General features: G+C 45.9%; 6 protein-coding genes across 12 annotated transcripts in view; 2 read left to right on the plus strand and 4 right to left on the minus strand.

The window, feature by feature from the left end:
- The window catches only part of LOC108158738 (cAMP-dependent protein kinase type II regulatory subunit), a 28,846-nt gene extending 23,927 nt beyond the window's left edge, over positions 1–4,919 (plus strand). For 2 of the 4 annotated variants that reach the window (XM_017291345.2, XM_033391994.1), the window contains 3 exons: positions 27–102; positions 162–347; positions 1,361–4,919. In XM_017291345.2, coding sequence (XP_017146834.1) covers positions 27–102; positions 162–347; positions 1,361–1,491 — 393 coding nt within the window. In that variant the 3' untranslated portion in view covers positions 1,492–4,919. Of the gene's footprint in view, positions 1–26; positions 103–161; positions 348–511; positions 671–735; positions 972–1,360 lie in introns of those variants that run through there. The other 2 variants (XM_033391993.1, XM_017291346.2) reach the window with 2 other exon arrangements.
- Positions 4,490–8,776, minus strand: LOC108158733 (transitional endoplasmic reticulum ATPase TER94). Of its 2 annotated transcripts, none has more exons than XM_017291337.2 (5): positions 8,608–8,776; positions 7,559–7,661; positions 5,399–7,435; positions 5,174–5,328; positions 4,490–5,097 (listed from the first exon to the last, which is right to left on the minus strand). In XM_017291337.2, exons 1-5 carry the CDS (start codon positions 8,622–8,624, stop codon positions 5,004–5,006), a joined length of 2,406 nt encoding a protein of 801 aa, XP_017146826.1. In that variant the 5' UTR covers positions 8,625–8,776; the 3' UTR covers positions 4,490–5,003. The 2 variants fall into 2 exon arrangements, with proteins under 2 accessions (XP_017146826.1, XP_033247880.1); XM_033391989.1 differs by lacking the exon at positions 8,608–8,776 and adding an exon at positions 7,739–7,917.
- A 505-nt stretch (positions 8,777–9,281) lies between these two features.
- LOC108158736 (flotillin-1) lies at positions 9,282–12,088 on the minus strand. 2 transcript variants are annotated; one of them, XM_017291339.2, is made up of 8 exons: positions 11,832–12,088; positions 11,485–11,560; positions 11,051–11,405; positions 10,870–10,881; positions 10,284–10,754; positions 10,069–10,212; positions 9,838–10,002; positions 9,282–9,619 (listed from the first exon to the last, which is right to left on the minus strand). In XM_017291339.2, exons 1-8 carry the CDS (start codon positions 11,881–11,883, stop codon positions 9,602–9,604), a joined length of 1,293 nt encoding a protein of 430 aa, XP_017146828.1. In that variant the 5' UTR covers positions 11,884–12,088; the 3' UTR covers positions 9,282–9,601. The 2 variants fall into 2 exon arrangements, with proteins under 2 accessions (XP_017146828.1, XP_017146829.1); XM_017291340.2 differs by lacking the exon at positions 10,870–10,881.
- Positions 12,089–12,110: 22 nt separating this feature from the next.
- On the plus strand, positions 12,111–15,414 carry LOC108158737. 2 transcript variants are annotated; one of them, XM_017291344.2, is made up of 2 exons: positions 12,111–12,187; positions 13,877–15,414. In XM_017291344.2, exon 2 carries the CDS (start codon positions 13,883–13,885, stop codon positions 15,098–15,100), a length of 1,218 nt encoding a protein of 405 aa, XP_017146833.1. In that variant the 5' UTR covers positions 12,111–12,187; positions 13,877–13,882; the 3' UTR covers positions 15,101–15,414. The 2 variants fall into 2 exon arrangements, with proteins under 2 accessions (XP_017146833.1, XP_017146832.1); XM_017291343.2 differs by lacking the exon at positions 12,111–12,187 and adding an exon at positions 13,682–13,788.
- On the minus strand, positions 12,181–13,623 carry LOC117188328 (cyclin-dependent kinase 5 homolog). The gene is made up of 4 exons (XM_033391995.1): positions 13,348–13,623; positions 13,103–13,290; positions 12,683–13,047; positions 12,181–12,619 (listed from the first exon to the last, which is right to left on the minus strand). The coding sequence occupies exons 1-4, from the start codon at positions 13,513–13,515 to the stop codon at positions 12,456–12,458; spliced, it is 885 nt and encodes a 294-aa protein (XP_033247886.1). The 5' UTR covers positions 13,516–13,623; the 3' UTR covers positions 12,181–12,455.
- Positions 15,415–15,568: 154 nt separating the features above from the next.
- LOC108158735 (nose resistant to fluoxetine protein 6) lies at positions 15,569–18,631 on the minus strand. Its single transcript, XM_017291338.2, has 8 exons — positions 18,241–18,631; positions 17,793–18,159; positions 17,341–17,402; positions 16,931–17,240; positions 16,647–16,863; positions 16,401–16,588; positions 15,866–16,337; positions 15,569–15,803 (listed from the first exon to the last, which is right to left on the minus strand). The coding sequence occupies exons 1-8, from the start codon at positions 18,509–18,511 to the stop codon at positions 15,588–15,590; spliced, it is 2,103 nt and encodes a 700-aa protein (XP_017146827.1). The 5' UTR covers positions 18,512–18,631; the 3' UTR covers positions 15,569–15,587.
- Positions 18,632–19,028: the final 397 nt, after the last annotated feature.

The raw sequence follows: 19,028 nt of genomic DNA on the forward strand, positions 1-19,028 counted from the left end.
ACGTATAACCATTGTGGAATTCGCAGAACTATGAACGCATGAATCTGGCTGATGCTTTGATCACAAAGAGCTTCGAATCCGGCGAACGGATCATCAAGCAGGGTATGAATTATGGTGTCGGTTGCATTGGCTTTTCTCATGCAATCTTTTCCACTCCTTAGGGGACGCTGCCGATGGCATGTACTTCATTGAGGAGGGGACCGTGTCCGTGCGCATGGATCAAGAAGATGCCGAGGTGGAGATATCGCAGCTGGGCAAGGGCCAGTACTTTGGTGAACTGGCGCTGGTGACACATCGGCCACGTGCCGCTTCCGTTTACGCCACGGGTGGCCATGTCCGGCTTGCATGTGAGTGTTGCCGCGTGCACGGACGCCGCTTAAAGTTGATCCCCCAGCTACTCCTCATCCTGCCTTGGCTAATCGTTAATGCTTTCGTTTGTTTGTTCTTTGTTTTCCTGTCGAAATCGCCTCGCCTTATGCCCGTGTTGTGCGTGTGTGTGTGTGTTTCGTAGCTTTGGATGTAGTTTGCTTTGAGCGCCTCATGGGCAACTGCAATCGGTTGCTCCAGCGTGGCATTAGCGACTATCGCTACCTGGAAGAGGATCTGCGGGACTACTTTGACACTCTGCAGCTCAATTAGGCAGTAGTTTTACCTGTAGCCTTGACCGTAGCGTAGACTGCTTTTAGTGCACCATCATTATATTATGTTTTAATTTAATCTGAAATCTCCGTCCAGTCCTTGACACGGAGGCCTTTGAACGCATCATGGGCTTCCTCACCGACGTGCTCAAGCGTAACATTGTGATCTATGAGCAGATGTTCACCGAAATGGCCCGCCGCAACACCAATCTATAAACCATTGGCTCCGTTGGGCTCAGTTCAGTTCAGTTCAGTGAAGACTAATCCTAATCCAAATTTATTGTCTAGTTTATCGAATTACAAGAATTATTAAAAATTTCCCAGTTCAGTTGATATCGAATCGTTTTCATTTCAAACGCACACAAACACGCGCATTTCACTTGATTTATCCACACCACACCGCACCACCCAACCCAACGCACTTTTCCATACAGAGCACAATGGCATCATGTCAGTGTCCGATGCTGAAACAGATCCCAAATGATTATCGGATCGGTAAGAGACGGATATACGAGTATAGATAGAAGGGGCCTGTGGTGATGAAGGGTACACGGTATCCGATTTGGAGCGGGTTCTGTTTTAACACGTTCAAAATTAAGCACTCTCACTAATCCCTCCTCAGCTCCCCCCCTTCCAGCATGCTCTAAGTGTTTTCCCATCGTGCCATGATCCGACAATCTTTAACTAATGTGTCCATCTTTTTTACCATTTTTTGCATTTAGTCCTGGATGTCAGGGCATTCGAGCGTTTGCTGGGACCCTGCATGGACATCATGAAGCGCAACATTGATGACTACGAGTCACAGCTGGTGAAGATATTTGGTAGCAAAAACAATATCACCGATACACGATAAAAAGTCTGAACCACCAATAAAGCAATCAAACAACCAGCCACCATTACCAACTATAGCTACGACTACAACAACAACAGCAACAACAACAACAACAAAAAAACCTACGAAGAACAACACTAGCAGGCTTCTTAGGATTTTAATTAGGATTTCAATTGGAAAAAAAATATGAGCAATACCACTCCACAATACACCACAGGAACAGACAAGAAACAAGCAAGAAAACCCAATCAACAAACCACAAACAAAGCACAAATACCAAACAAACACCCACACGCATGGACACAAAAATCATTAAATCTTAATCGTGAATATTTAATTGATAATTGAAATTAATCTATAATAATATGCTAAAGATAAAGATGATGATGATGATGATGGATACGATGTTGATCATGTTGAGATGCTTTGCAATGTTTCAAGATTATGAAATGAGATATCAAACAAGTTAAGAATTGTATTGTATGTACGAGTATTTAGCAATTGTAATTTGTAATGTAATTTGTATTCAATTGAGCGTTAAACGGGCTCGGATTCAAGCCACCACAAGAGAGGACAGCATTAGCAAACGATTGGCGGCTGTTCTACCGAAGCAATCTACTGTTAAATCTACTTATTTAAGTTTTGTTTATTCATATCTTTTTTTTTGTTATCCATTGATTTATACATTATTTAGTCATAGCGCACATATTCTTTCCTTGGCTGCTAACTAATTGATAAGCGAAAAGCAAATATATATCAACTATAAGAGCAAATTGAACACACACACATCAAGCAACAAGTTTATATCAGCAGATCGAAAGAGTATAAATGCTAAACACATATACATATGTACTGCATAGTATGTATAGAGGACAATGAAAATCTAACTTATTTAACTTTGAAAAATCAATCAATGTATGTACTAGTCTATACGTCGAGCAGCTGAGTGTTTCAGACCCCGAGAGGAGCAAAATATAGAGCAACTGAGTAAAACTCCCAATCAACTGAACGGAAAAAACGCAGTAATGTTTGATTTATTCATTTGCAAGCCACTACTACTACTCCTTCTATACTACCACTATCATTCGCAAGCGATCTCACTATAACGAATGAGGAGAGAATGTAACTGTAATGCAGTTCTCGGAGAGAAAACCAAAATTAAACAGGCGTATAATGCTACAGGCACAATCAATATGTTGCATGGGATCAACTTAGAAAACTTTGAGAAAAACTAGCGAAACAAATACGAAATTTAGCAGAGTGAGAGATACAGATCGAGAGAGAGAGTGAAATGCTGTGTGCTTCAAATTTCGTTTCCAGTATGTTCGGGCTGTAGAGAGTGTAGAGAGCGAAAACAAAGCAATATAATATCGAGGGCCTAGCTAATGTGTACTTAGAGTGCATTTCTGTAATTCGTTCTGTTTTGTGTTTGCTGTTCACTACCTGTATTACTAACCTATGCCTACACCTATACCTATATCTCTATATGTATAACTGAATGAGCTTAAACTATGGTAAACCCTACGCCCCACACCCTAACCGACTCCAACTACTTATGTTCTTTACACGAAATGAAGGTAACCTCATTGTTTGGAACAAAATGCGTAACTAAAACAAATCGTAGACGGATAATCAGTAACACATATACACTTAACAGCTGTATGTGTATAGGTATACATACATACATATATAGTATATAGAAATTAACAAATTAAACTGGCATACCAGCAGTCGACAGGTGTTCAAAGCTAAAAGAAACTACATATAATAGAAACGGAAGAAATATCAAATTTGCTACAAATCGTTCAAATTGTCAGCAGATAGTAATAAATTATATAATATATATATATATACATAAATATAAATATAAACGAGTATGTTTTTAATCATAATTGGTGTCTAGTCTATGTTCAAGACTTTAAAAGCAACAAATTCTTGAAAATTTTCAACAAAACAAAAATAAAAAAAATTAGAAGAAACGATTTAGAAAGAATACAAAATAATATATATCGAACGATTAAATTTCTAGAAATTAATTAAGATGCTGAAAGTGCTGGCCATTTTCTTCCATATACCAACTACACACACACCCACACCCACTCCCACACCCACACACACACATGCGTACACACAAACACATAAGACACGCCATATTTTGTAAACTAATATCAAGCAAAGCTCAAAGAAAGCCGTGGAAAGGGCAGATGAAAATTCTAGAAACGCGCAAAAGCAAACCAACTTTAAATAAAATAATGAAAACCTATTCGTACTTTAACTGTTGTGTTGTAATTATGCATAAAGCGTATTTATATTATGTGTATGTGTAATAGAAATACTAAAAACAAAAAACAAACAAAAATAAGAAGAACCGACAAAAGGAAAAAACAAATATATACAAATGTAAAAAAACAACAGCATAAATTTACAAGAAATTTCAAAGTGTAGACACTGTTAACAAATTGAAAGAAAAAACCTTGTTTCAATTAAGCGCCAAACAAGCTGCAAGGAATATAAAATCTTCAAGCAATTGTCTGCTTTAATTTTTAATTCTTTTTTTTTGCCATTAACACAATTATTGTTTAACTCTGTTCTTTATTCTTTGTACCAATGCCAAATCATTGAGTTGAATAACCAGCAGCTACATAATCGGAAAGGCATAGCAATGGCGAGTTTATTTATAAGATCTAACGATTGGATAAATTAAAAAAGAAAAACTTTATGTTCAAAAGTCCTCGTGGTCGCAAAGCATTAAAGAAAGAAAAACCAAACAATTCAAATAGATGCAAAAAACAAAAGCGAAACAGGAATGGAAAAATCCAAAAGAAGCCAACATGACGAATGAATACAAGTTTAATAAAAGCGATAAAACAAAAGCACAAGTTTCTTTTATTATTTAAACAGAACTACGAAAAGGTGGAAGGGCTTCAAGGATTCGATACACATATGTATGAATCGGTCCCTAATTTCGATTATCGGAGCTGCCATTTCTTCGATGAAAAAGAGTTGTAGGGGGAAAACCTTTGAATTTATCATTTTTATTCACTTAAAAACGTAGCTCCAAATACACTTATAATTTTACGGTGTTTAATATATGTATTATCTTTAAATGTACGTGTGTATGTGTATCCTTTATAATTATGTTTATAGAAACTCATTTATCGGAGCCACTCGCTGACACTCTCCACCGACAATGCACGAATGGTAAGAGGTGGTGCGATTTGTTTCGCCAATTACAATAGATTTGGATTCGGTTGGTTCAAGTGCACCAGCCTAGTCCCAAAATTTCAATGTGAATGGTATTTAGTATTACAATCCATGGCTAAAAGCGGTGATGGTATCGGTCATGTTTTTGAACTGCTATTGGATTTTGTATGTAGACTGAATGTATCTCTGAATTCCATGACGTTGTTTTTTTTTGCCGCGAATGTAATTTGTTTGCTTTATCGGGGTTTTACGGGGAAAAATTCATTTAAAAAATTGGGTTTTCTTTTTGTTTTTTTTTGTTGTTGTTTAGCAGTGTAAAATCTAGAAATCTAACTGTAAAGATCATCATCGCCATTGTCGCCTGGCGAATTTACTGGCATATTGGTGCCGGACCCTGAGGTGTTGCCGGTTTGACCGGGGAATCTGCCACAGAGAGGGAGTGTTTTCGAGTTGGAAATCGTTTCGGAAGGCAATGCGGTATGTCAGTGTTGGCACTCACCTGAAGTTCTGTCCGAATCCACGGGACTGCTGCAAGGTCTGAGCAAACATCTCGTATTTCCTGATGTCGTTGTCCGACACAGAGCGGCGAGCATACTTCATGGCCTCCTCAAAGTGGGCGCTGGTGATCTCCGGCACTGGATCCTCCTCATCCATCTGTGGAGCAACAATATACCGATATAGAACAGAATAGGGATGGATATTCATGGAGATGCTGGTCACTTACATCCATTGCCGTGTTCTGGTTCTCGGCGCGGTCCTTCTCGCGCCGAATCTCAGCCTCGATGGCCTGTCGAATGGCCAGCTTACAGGCCCGCTGGCAGATCTCGGTCAAATCGGCACCCGAGAAGCCCTGTGTCACCTTGGCAATGTAGGTGAGGTCGACCTCCTTGGCCAGCGGCGACTTGCGCAAGTTGGCCTTCAGAATGGCCTCGCGCGACTTGTCGTCGGGCAATGGAATATAGATGAGCTGATCGAGACGGCCGGGACGCAGAATGGCCGGATCAATGATGTCGGGTCGATTGGTGGCGCCAATGATAAAGACGTTCTTCTTGGCTCCCATGCCGTCCATTTCGGTGAGGATCTGATTAATCACACGATCGGCAGCGCCGCCAGCATCGCCCACATTACCGCCACGGGCCTTGGCAATCGAATCGAGCTCGTCGAAGAAGAGCACACAAGGGGCAGCCGAGCGGGCCTTGTCGAAGATGTCGCGCACGTTTGCCTCAGACTCGCCGAACCACATGGTCAGCAGCTCGGGCCCCTTGACGGAGATGAAGTTTGCCTGGCACTCGTTGGCAATGGCCTTGGCCAGCAGAGTCTTACCGCAACCGGGCGGGCCGTAGAAGAGGACGCCGCGGCTTGGCTGCATGCCAAACTTGAGGAACTTGTCGGGATGCTCGACTGGGTACTGGACCAGCTCCTGCAGCTCCTTCTTGACGCTCTCGAGGCCACCGATGTCGGTCCAGGTGGTGTTGGGCACCTCCACCACGGTCTCGCGCAGAGCCGATGGACTGGACTTGGTCATGGCGTAGCGGAAGTTCTCCATAGTCACAGCCAGAGATGCCAGCACTTCGGCATCAATCTTGTCATCCTCCAGGTCAATGAGATCCATCTTCTCGCGGATTTGCTGAAGAGCAGCCTCCGAGCACAGCGAAGCCAGATCGGCACCCACATGACCATGGGTCTCGGCCGCAATCTGCTCCAAATCGACATCCTCGTGGAGTTTCATGTTCTTGGTGTGGATACGCAGCACCTCCAGGCGGCCGGTCGCGTCGGGAATACCAATGTCAATCTCACGATCGAAGCGTCCGAACCGACGCAGAGCGGGGTCAATGGAATTGGGCCTGTTGGTGGCGGCCATCACGATCAGGTGAGAGCTCTTCTTCATGCCGTCCATCAGGGTGAGCAACTGGGAGACGATGCGACGCTCCACCTCACCGTGGGTCTTGTCACGCTTCGGGGCAATGGCGTCGATCTCGTCAATGAAGATGATAGCCGGAGAGTTCTTCTCGGCCTCCTCGAATGCCTTGCGCAGATTCGACTCGGACTCACCGGCCAGCTTGGACATAATCTCCGGTCCGTTGATCAGGAAGAAGAAAGCACCCGTCTCGTTGGCCACGGCGCGAGCAATCAGAGTCTTGCCGGTACCGGGTGGGCCGTACATGAGAATTCCACGCGGCGGCTTCACACCGATAGCCTTGAAGAGCGACGGATGGCGCAGAGGCAGCTCCACCATCTCCTTAATCTGGGCCAACTGCTTGCGGCAACCGCCAATGTCGTCGTAGCCCACCGCATTGAGGGACTCCTCCTCCTCCTCACGCTTGATCGGGTCGCCATCGCAGAAGATGACCGTCTCGGGCGCCACAATGCAGTACGGCTCGGGATCGGTCAGCACCACCTTGAACTCAATGGGACGCATAGCAGCGCGAACAATGAAGTTATCCCCCATGTGGATCGGCCGATAGGCCTCCAAGAAGTACGGCTTCAGATAGATCTCGAAGAGATTGCCCGTGACGCCTTCGGTGGTGTCGTCAATGGGCAAGATGCGGACACGCTTCCCGTACTTGACATCCGGGCACGACTGCACCGAGACCACGTCCGACAGATGCACACACAGATTGTTTCGCACCACGCGATTCATGCGGATCTTCTCGTCGGGACAGGTGTCGTCAGAGAGCACAATACACACGGTCTCCTTGCGACGCTTACCCTTCAGGATCACGGTGTCGCCGCGGAAAAGCTGCAGCTCGTCCATTTTCGCCTGTTAATGAAAGGGGTGGCGGGGAAAGGGGAGAGAGCCAGAGCATTGTAGTACAAAGGTCAAATGTTGAGGTTTCAGTTGATGAGACGTTGATGACGTGGCCCAGGGATGACGACGACTTACCTGCGAAAGCGACACAACGGAGTTGTCGTCATTCTGAGCCTCCTCAACGATCAGACGATTGGGCCGATCCTTTCGCTTCAAAATCGCCGTTGCGAGATCATCGCTGTGAGGGGAAAGAGTAAGGGAAACAAGAAATTGAGCAAACACGGTTTTCTCGAGCGTGGTAATTCTCTGCCGCACATTTTAGAATGAGAGGTTTTCGGATTTGATATTGTGTTGCCCCCACTGCCCCCAGCCTCAGTCCACGGCGACTGCGACGATGACGGAGCATCTTTCCTAGTTGCATCCTCATCGGTATCCATGGAATTATTTGGGTTGTTGCTACCCTCGTTTTTGCTATATTTTCCAGCGCCAAAGAGCGGACGAGGATCATTATTCCCTCCCGACATGAGCGTGCTTTTATTCGATCCCTTGGCTGATATTTTAGTAGTAAATTTCAACGAATGATAAGAATGATTATGATTTCCTGGCATACTAGGATATCATTTTATTCAATATAATACTTTGTTAAGCAAATCAGAAATTCGATAGGGTCAGATCCATTTTTTATTCGAGAACAGTCTTTTCCGTCTCCCCTCCCACCCCACACGCATACGAGCACGCTGACGCACCATCATCCATAGGGACTCTGCAGCATTTGCAGAGTCCGGAATAACAAGGAAAACAAAGAAACCAAAGGGCGGCCAGCCATACCCATGCCCCCGACAACAACAACAATCGCAGCAGACAGCAAATGGCGATTTTCTTAGCATTGGCCTAGTTTCGCAACAGAGACCAAGACTAAATACATATGTAAGTACATACATACGTTTGTTTTAGCCATGATATGTCTGTTTCTTTGAAAGAAAACCCCTCACGGCTCGTGGGAGAAGTCTCCAATTGCATTTTGCAACTTTCCTTCGCATATGTACATATGTGGCCTTTGCGTACTTTTTTCCGTCAGGCCAATGACTGCGCGAAATTGAAGCGCTGTCTCAGCGAATGGCCAGCCAGCGCTCTTTTGTCGGCATTCATTTTGAGCGCTGCAAATTTGCAGTTTATACACTTACCCCTTGGAGTCTGCCATGTTAAACTGTTTGTGGATTAACCGTGTAACTTAAATTAATAAAATTCGGGACTTCAACCTATTTAATTGCGCTTCAAATGACCAAAACTTTCTTAAAAAACCACCAAATTTTCGTGCAAGTGAGTTGCCTGCAGTGTGACCAGATGATGTATCGTTTAAATATATCGTCCGACCCTCAGAAAAATACCAAAATATACCGTAAATATATCGTCGGCTCAATTTTGACCTTAAAAAATACAGAAAACTTTCTTAAAAACCACAGTATTTTCGTGCAAGTGAGTTGTTTGCAGTTTGACCAGAAGATGTATCGTTAAAATATACCGTCCGACCTTCAGAAATATACCAAAATATACCGTCTCACTTAAAAAATATACCGTAAATATATTGTCGGCTCAATTTTGACCTAATAAAGTACCGAAAACTTTCTTAAAAACCACCAAATTTTCGTGCAAATGTCTGGCGAGACCTGCCATTGTCGTGTCGGTGCTGCCCGTCTGGCAGTCGACGAAAAAGTGCTGATTATAGGCTATTCTGACGACCATTGACCATCAACCATCCATTTCGGGGAGGAGCGATATCGTGATATCGATAGATGTGTGTTTCGATAGGTACAAACACGCACAGCTAAAAATTTAAATTGAAAGTCTCTTGGCAATATACGGAAATATTTTTATTCCACGTTTTGTGCCTTACACTTGTATAAATACATATACATTGAATACAAAATATCCTTTGCTCCGCTGTGAGAGTGTGTGTGTAAAAATATTTTGCGAAAATTTGGTTAGCGCACAAAGATATAAAGTATGTATATATGTTTGTGTGTGGAAGTGTAAAAATGTAATTTATAAACAAACTTCAAATGCATTTATATATTCAATCATTGGTTCGACGTATTCGATCGTTAATGGTTTGCAGTAATTGTTTGGAGAGTACAGAATTGTGTAATTTGGATATCTTTTTGGTTTTGATTTGGATACTTAGCCAGCATGCACGGACTGAAATGAAGAGAAAACAAGTGGAAATTAAACGAAAATCAACACAAAATCAAACAGGAAACCGAATTTGACATAGTCCTTGTCTCCAGGCTGCCATTCGTTTGCTACATTTTCTCTACCAAGTCTTTTGATTGCCATTTGTATAAGGTTGCTTTCTGCCGGCCGCTGCTGTCGCCATGCCGCTCGTCTCCTTAGATAAATTCAGAATTGGAACGTACCCTAGATATATCCACGCCGGTCATGCTCTTAACCAGCTCTGGCACTTTGTTAACAATCTGCAAGATCTCGCCGGTCAGCTTAGCGGCACCGATGTCGCCCTGGCCGCTCGAAATCATCGTGATCTTCTTGGCCTGCGAGAGCGGGGCAGCCACCTCGGCGGCCACCTGTTGGGAATTGATATTGATTAATGAATGTCTCTGAAAATTCCTTATTTATAGTGCACTCCTCACCTTTGGCAGTGTGTCCAAGAGCATCTCCACCATGGCCGCCTCGCGGTACTCGCGGTAGGCCTCGGCCTTTTGGGCCATCTGCGCGGCCTCGGCCTTTGCTTTGGCTGCAATGGCGAATGCCTCGGCCTCCCCACGGATTTTGATCTACAGAGGAATGACAAATAAGGTTTGGTCTACTCGGGTGGAGTGCAACATGGATTGTGGTTTAACATTACCGATTCTGCCTCGGCTTCGGCTTCCATCACGACACGCTGCTTGTTGGCTTCGGCCAACTTCTCCATGCGGAACTTCTCGGCTTCGGCCGGGCGGCGAATGGTGGCCTCAAGCTCCCTCTCGCGACGCAGTATCTCCTGCTCCTGCACTGCAATCTCCTGTGTGCGCTCGATCACCTTGACCTGCATCTGCTCCTCCTTGATGCGCTGCTTGGTCTTGGCTGCCTGCAGCTCGTATGCCATCTCGGCTTCGGCCTTCTTGGTCTGCACCTCCACGTCGTAGGCGGCCTTCTTCAGCTCAAAGTCGCGCTGGGCCTTGGCGATGTCCGTGTCGTTCAGGAAGCGAGCAGCCATCCGCTGTTCCTCGGCAATGGCCTCCTTGATGTGGGCCTCGGCCCGTGCCTCAGCCTCGCCAATTCGAGCATCTCGCTTAACTTCGGCCGTGCGAGCCATGCCCAAAGAGCGCAAATAGCCCTGAAAAGGTACAAGAGCACAATGGTAAAAGCATTTATCAAACTTCTACAAAGACACAGGGGCTGGCGTCCGGCAGTAGGGAGCAGAAATAGTCTACACAGCAGGCTATACGCACCTTTGAGTCGCCCTGTGTCGTGAACGTAATTCCAAATGGACATGCAAGAGATACGCATATACAAAAGGTTAATCGGGAGACAAATGAGGTGACGTGACTAAGTCTACTCTAATGGTTTGGTTAGTTCAACAAAGGATAAAGTGCGATTTAGCTAAGGGATTGTGTAACGCTAGGACCGCACCTCTTCGTCGCGCAGATCTTTGATGGTGTAGGAGACGACGGTGATGCCCATATTGGCCAAATCGCTAGAAGCCACCTCGAACACCTGCTTGCTGAACTTCTTGCGGTCCTTGTAGATTTCCTCCACCGTCATGGAGCCCATGATGGCCCGCTGGTGTCCCTCCAATGTGACCAGGGCAATGTGGTTGATCTCCGCCTCTGTCTTGCCCAGAAACTGCTCGCAGGCAGTCAGCAGCATGTCCTCGTTCTGGCCCTGCACCTTCACCTGGGCAATGCCCGTCACCGAAATGGGCACACCCTGGCTAGTGTACACGCAGGGACTCTCCACCTGGAGCGTCATCGTGTTGAGTGAGATTCTAGAGTGGTTGAGGAGGTGTTTCGTCATAGTCATAGTTTCGAATCAAGAGCGTTTATATTTTTGTGCGATTTACTTACCGTTGCACCTGCTGGATGGAGGGCCAGACAAAGGCACGGCCGCCGGGCACCAGGAGCGGCTTCATGTAGCAGCATCCTGCAAGAGATTATACAAAATTCGGTTTGTTTACAAACAAAAAGAATCAAATCGTCGGCAACGCCGTTCGCCAATGCGCGCGCACGGCATCGGAGTGTTCTTCTTCTTCTTGGCATCACAAGTAGTTGTACATAAAAATCAATAAGCACTGACGTCATATGAGGGGTGGGGTGCGATTTATTTTTATTTTGAAATCTTTAATCATTCCCAATTTGGCACTTTGATTGTTCACTGATTGTTTCAATTGGTATATGTAAGTTGTTATATTCACCCGAAACAACCAAAGCCTCGTTGGGGCCACAGGTCACAAATCCCCAGGTCATTTTAAGGAGCTCTATCAAACGGAGTCGAAGTCGAAGTTGTTTTCAGCCGCGCCTTCTATTTCCAGACAATTGTTAATAATTTTAGCTGTTTTCTCGTAGTTTGTAGTGCACTGTCCACAGGTTTTTTTCAATGTTTATCAGAGGGGGAGGACTTGTTCAAATATGTGCGTGAAAACTCCCCGTTATCGCGACCGGTTGGTTCCACTGAACCACTGACTCAAATAAACCTAGAACCTGAGTCAGTTCTTTATTTTTGTGATTGTTATCGGTGCGCGCAAAAAGGGGGGAAAATCTCAATCACTGAGTAAGTGTATTTATTACGCTAGTAAACTTCAAATAAACCAGAGACAATACATTATAATTGGGAGCTTAAGATACTTGTAAATACGTGTAAATTAATTAAACTGAATGCACCCGGGGACATTACTTTGGTACGGTACACATACATATATGAACTGAAGAACTGAGGACATTATGCACATTTATAACTAGTACTAGTACGAGAGAAGAGTCTGTCTTAAGTCCTAATCAAAGTACGTTGAAACAGTCGCATGGAGAGAGTGGTTATACACTCAATGGCCAGATGAGGTGCTGTCCGTGAAGTACGGATGCTGCATGGCAGCCTCGGCACTGATCCGTTGATTGGGACGGCAGACGAGCAGCTTCTGCAGAAGATCGCGACCCTTTGAATTGAGTCTCGGCACCAGTTGGCTCCACGAAGTTATGGCTGGGAAGGCTGCGGACGGGAAAAGCGTCAGTTACTGCACAAAATGCGATGGAAGCCACACGGAATACTCACATGGAAGCGCAACGTAGTCGGAGAGATGGGACACACCGGGCCAAGAGTCCTCGTTGGGTGTGCCGAGCACACGGAATATCTTCATTAGCTGATCGAGCACATCGGAGCCGGGGAACAGCGGACGCCCGGCATCGGCCAGCTCCGCCAGGATGCAGCCAGCCGACCACATGTCAATGCTTGTCGTGTATAGTTTGGCCCCGAAAAGAACGTCCGGAGGACGATACCACAGCGTGACCACCTCGGCCGAGTAGCACTTCACGGGGATGCCGAAGGCGCGGGCCAGGCCAAAGTCGGCCAGTTTCAACTCGCCATTCTTGTTGATTAGTAGGTTCTGCGGCTTCAGATCGCGATGCAGGACGTTGTGGCTAAAATAAAGTGACGTGAGAACGACAGGACTGGGGGTATCTCTACACCACCCACCTGTGACAAAAGGCCAGGCCACGCAACAACTGGAGCATAAAGCTGCGACATACAGCCATATCGATTTCTCCGTTCAGGCTGTCGAAGTACTTCTTCAGATCCTGGTCGCAGTGCTCGAAAACGAGGGTCAGCTTCTTATCCGAGTGGAGGACATCTATCAGTCTGACGATGTTCTTGTGCTTCAGTTCCTGTGGGTGCAAAGAGCTTCAGTTTCGAGTCTCGCAAGGCCACAGAGCAAAAAATACCTTCAGCAAGCAGATCTCCCTCAGGGCAGAGCTCGGCACACCCTCATCGTCCTCGTCCAAACGGACTCTTTTCAGGGCCACTATCTCCATTGTGTCGCGGTTGCGCCCCTTGAAGACGGTGCCGTAGGTGCCCTCCCCGATCTTCTCCATCTTGTCGTACTTCTGCATCTTGTGCGATTGATTATTTGCCGAAGCCGTTCAACTGGGAAAAAAATTTGCAAAACGGTGAGGATATCTGCAACTTTTTTGTTTTTGCTATCAATGGAACAGATGTTGGGGTTGCCACTCTGCTATTCTGCGCTTAACAGCACGCTCGCTGGTATCTAACGAAATCTTGTCTGCGCTTTACAGCACTTTTTCACGGTTAACAATGACATTGTTTAAATTTAAATTCAAAAAATCATATTTTTAAATTGGATTCGTGCAGTTTCCAAGGAGAATGTGAGTACTTAACTAAGCAGCATAAATCTTAGTCTTACATGGCAAACGTTATTTACTAATAAGAATTTCCTTCTTCGTTTACTTTCAGTGAAAAATGGAATTTCTACCCGACGCTGATCTGATTTCGATCTTTGGTCTTCTGGACTTAAAATCCCAGCTGAACATGGCTAAAGTGCACTCTCGTTTCTACTCGCTAATGCCTTTAGTTTGGGGATCTAAAGTTTCCCTGTCACTGTTTGAATTGGAAATATCCAGCGGAGATCTGCGTCACTATCTATCCATAATCCGCACGAAATTACAAGTTTTACGGCTCAATATGATCAACCGGGAAAGCTTTGAAATACTTACCAGCTACGTTTTTCCGAATGCACACGACTTTCGATTCTCAACACAGTCATTCCATTTAAAAGATGCGGACATTCTGATGATAATTAAAGCTTTTCCACAACTGAGGACATTCAGTCCCGTTGGGCATTTTACAGGAAAATACTTTGCCGACATTCCGCATCTGGAGAACCTCAGAATAACCTATTGCGGGGGATTCGAGGGTAACAATCTAGTGCATATAATGCAAGCAAAACAGTTGAAAACCCTCAATCTGGACCTATTTGGCTGTGACGAAGATATCCTCGATATAGAATTACCCACTGATGGTATGAAAAGTATAGAGGTTCTGATATGTGACGAGGAGGAATTCAGTATATGGTTTATGAACAATTTGAAGCATCTTAAAAACCTAAAACAGCTTACAATCCGCGGAAAAAATTATCCCAGTAAGCTGCTCGATATCGCCGAAAAGTTGAAGGCTGTAGGTCGCCACAGATTAAAACAACTGGAAGTACACAACGCTTGCAATTCATATTTTGATGCTGAACGCCTTCAGTTGGATGTTGAAACATTCGTATTGAATTACGTTAAAAATCTGTTTCCTTCAAGGTGTAATATTACGCATCCCTTTCGCCACATCAAGCGTTTGCTCTTCTATTCGTGCAATATAGAAGATGCGGACTGCTTTGGACATTTCCTTCAACTGTGCAGGCACGTTGAGGTGATTGCATTTGAAGACTGTAGCTTCGGATTTCAGCACTACACATTCTCAGCACCGCGAATCGCCCGGCATCGTGCAACAGCCCTCAACATGTATCTAGAAGGAACTACGTTTGTGAAACACTTCGAGGACGGTGCCCCGATGACGTGGAGCGTCGAGGGCGAAGACAGGTTGTTCAAGCTGCACCTAACTAAATCGAAAATCCACTGCGTTGGCCAGCGCAACATATCCATTAACTTTTATCCTGCTGAGACAGAAATATAAACCAGAAGTCTGCTCACATATCGCGCGCACTGTGCAAGTGGGCTGGTTCCACTCCACGACCCATCGAAGTGTTGTGTCATCTATTCACTCGCAGGGGAATTTGGCTCATTTTTGTTTGTTTTAGTTTTAGTTTTTACAATTGGGGCAATGCCTGATAGCGGTGTCGTCAGCGAGTACTGATATATGTACGTACATACCTTATCAAACGGCGATAGAAGCCGACCAACAAGTGGTTTACCTTAGCCCTATATATTGCCATTAAAATGAATGAAACTTGTTTCTATTGACACATGTGGAATGTCATCAAAAGCATATATGCATATATTCAGGATATACTTATGGATGCACTGAAGTTTATAGACATAGTCTGAGCGTCATGGTCGATTCAAAAAGCTAGTTTTCGAAAGCAATTTTCGTTTATAAATTAAAAAGGAACTTGAAACATAGAGCAACACGCCGAGTCGTAAAATTAGCTATCCTAGCTCTCTCAAGGAACGACTAGGTTCTGCCGTGAAATACTTGTCGGTGGTGCAGTATCTGGCGAGGGGGATGCATCAATACCGGTGGTCGGGGACCTCGTCTCATGCCTTGGACGCCTCCTCAGCAATTGGGTCTCGAGTCGAGCCACCGGCGCCTCAACGAACAGATACATCAATGTGGAGACGCACAACGTTATACCAAAGTCCGACCAGAAACGTAGGATCTGACATGGAGAATCCAATTGGAAATGCTCGAAAAACAATGTCGTATTACCCAGTGACTTACTGCGTCGTAGTTGGAAAAATGCAGACTTGTCTTGCTGCGTGCCACGTTGACCGTCTCCACAATCAAGTGCCAGATGTACAGGCAGTAGGATAGCCTGGAAAGGGGCTGCCAGAAGGACCAGCTGAGCAGGCTGTTAACGACGGGCGCCACCCCATTCTGGCACGCCCATATAAGCCAGCACAGACTCAGGGGCCAGGCGATTCGGCCGCAGCACAGATAGAAGGCGCCAGCCAGCGGTGAGATCTCGTTCGCACCGGACTGCGTGTACGGATAGACGGCAAAGATCACAGTTGCCAGCAGACTGAGAGCAAGTATCCATATCACCAGTGCCAGCCACTTGGAGAGGCGATGCCGGCGACCGCCTTGGCTGTGCAGATAGTAGCCGAAGAGCAGACCGATAAGCCAGGGCATGGCCCGGGCATGTGTCGTATAGTAAATGAGCCGCATCTGCGGACTGTCCTCCCCCAGGTTGCTGTGGTTAAAAAGAAGCTTTAGACCTCGGCCACTTCCCGACCAGAGCCCCAATGAGACTCACCCGTTGCGGCTAAAGACCTGCAGCTCGTTCAGCATGATAATGCTAAAGAGGCAGGCGAAAAGCAGAAGGATGAGCAGAATGATAGCGCCGGCAGCCTTTCTACCCCACTTGTAGAGCGCGATCAGGAGGAGGGGCGAAATTACGTATAGCTGCATGTCGACGGCTAAATACCAGGAGTGGCCTAGGCACTGCAATGGAGGCGAAATAGTCAATACAGAAACGTTGGGGAGAGAGGGTTCCGGCTACCATCCGTCCAGGAGCGGCGTAGTTCTGCACGTAGAGCAAAGTGGCCCACCAGGTGTCACTGCAGAGCTGCGAGGAGGCAGTGAACTGTTTCCAGAGTGGTCCGCTATCCAGGCGTGGAAAGAGCGTCATGAAGAAGAGGACTGCCAAAGCCAGGACGGGGGTCAGACGCACCACACGGTGGAGGTACATAAGCGGAACATGAAGCCGTCCTGATGTTCTGAAAGGGAATTACCGAATATATATACTATTAAGTCTTAAAGTCTTCCCCAGCACGAGGAACACACCTCTCCAGCTCTCGTAAGGTGCTCATCACCAGCAGCAGGCCGCTGAGCAGAAAGAACGTGTCCACCGAGGTGGTACCGCTCTGCAGCACCATGGAGTAGGGAGTCTGGGCCCAGGCAATGATTTCGTAGGCGTTCACATTGGGCGCCAGCAGCAGGAACATGTACCCATGGCCGAGTATAATCCAGATTATTGTCAGGCAGCGAATGCCGTGAAGGCATGGTATCACATGCTGCGATACCGTGCTTGAGATCTTCCACAGCTGGGGTAAGTTCTGTCGCAGCGAGAAGGAGCTCAGCAGTTTGTTGGAAGCTGTTATGGGAAATAAAATAAAAGGAGTTACCATATTATATGTGCCATATCGACATGGATGCATTTTTCTAGCTATATATATACATATTTATCAGCTTACCTTTAGCACGGTCTAGGAGGGTGGCTAGGAAAACCAGAGCGGCCAAGAGGACGAGAACAGCACTGCAAAAATTATGTTTAGAAATAATACATTATTGATTAACCAAAAATAGGTTAAAAGTCGAATGCAGTCACAAATATTATTAAACAGTTTTAGAGGGTTTCAAAACCTGTTTCATTGTTCGAATGTTGTCATTGTTATTCACGTTAAGCCGGGGGTATACTTCAAACTCAACCTGTTACTCAAAAGCGAATTGTGCAATACTTTTGTAAACAAAAATTTAATTAAGTTCGGCGCGAGTCAACGACCTCTCTCCCGATCTCACCTTCAACTTCAAACAACTCAAACAACAATTATTGGTGGGCTCTGGCTCATCCGATATCTGTATCGGTGCTTTCCCTTTTATCCATTACGTCAGTCTCTGCTGTCTGTTGCGATCCATCAGTACTTACACAGCGAACCAGTCCAGTCCGGTCATGCGCTCGCCCTCAGCTACAGCGCAGTTTTGTTCGTGAACCAGTGTGATTCCCGCATCCAAGTCCGGATTTTGGCCGAACATATTCTGGAGGTAGTCGTTGATCCAGTGGTTGAGCTGTGCAGCGCTGCAGGCGGCTGGAATGCATGTGCCAATACCCAATGTTAGGGTAGCCGACCCCCCCACCGACTCCAGCAGCAGACTCTCGAACTGAATGCTCGTCAGGCAGTACTTGGTGATGCCGCTGCCGATTGGGCCCTTGCTCAGGCAGGACTCATAGTTGCCCATGTCCATAAAGTGGCCATACAGCAGGCCGTGCGGAAACTTTCCCCAAGAGTCCAGGACTGCCAAACGGTGATTTTGAGGACAGAAGAATGTGGGTCAGTAGCAGTAGCAGGCAGTAGCGGTAGTAGCAGAAGTCTTACCACGCAGAGCAGGAAGGGCCTTGGCCTCTGCCGCCAATAGCAGGAGACGCACTTCCTCCAGGCAGGCTGCCTCGGAGACGCTTGTGCTGTTCTCACTGATGGCTTCACGAAGGACTTGATAGCCAAAATTGCTCTGCTGCATCCAGGATAGCAGGTCGCCCGAGCTGTAGGCGCCCACAGAGCCGAGGCCGGAGCCTACGCCCAGTGCTGCAAGGAGCAGCCACTGCCCGAGCGTGGAGGAGAGTGACGATCGTAGTTGGATAAAGGCCATGGCCGTGTGCTCAGGCCGTGACAATGTCGTCGCTATTTATACAGTTGCCTAAGGCTGAGCTATTGCTTGTGATATTGCTCTGTAGCTGTTGCTGATACGGCTCCATCTAATCGAAGTGGCTAGTACTTGGGCCATTGGTGGTGCAACGCCTTACTGACTCTAGTGACTCTATTGGCTGGCCGTGCAGTTCGCTGATAACTGCCGGATTCTCTGGTTGTACTTTATCTTGGACCACTCAAGTTAACCAAAGAGCGGGCAGGCATCATCTCTTTATTATTTTGCTCAGTAACATATGTATGATAGTATGCTTTCAGATAGTGATTATGACGATGGGCTTACCTCACGTAATCATTAATGAATTGGGTCGTTGACCGATATAAGTGCCAAATTAAATCCAATGCCATACCTGATGAATCAGGTGCTGATGACAAGCGATACTTAACTAATTGGTATACTCTGTAATTGTACAGTACAAGTGATTTTTGTATTTTCGTCGAACTGTAACCCCCTTAAAGAC

This window comes from Drosophila miranda, chromosome 3 (assembly GCF_003369915.1).
Source record: "Drosophila miranda strain MSH22 chromosome 3, D.miranda_PacBio2.1, whole genome shotgun sequence".
Taxonomy (NCBI): Eukaryota; Metazoa; Arthropoda; class Insecta; order Diptera; family Drosophilidae; genus Drosophila; species Drosophila miranda.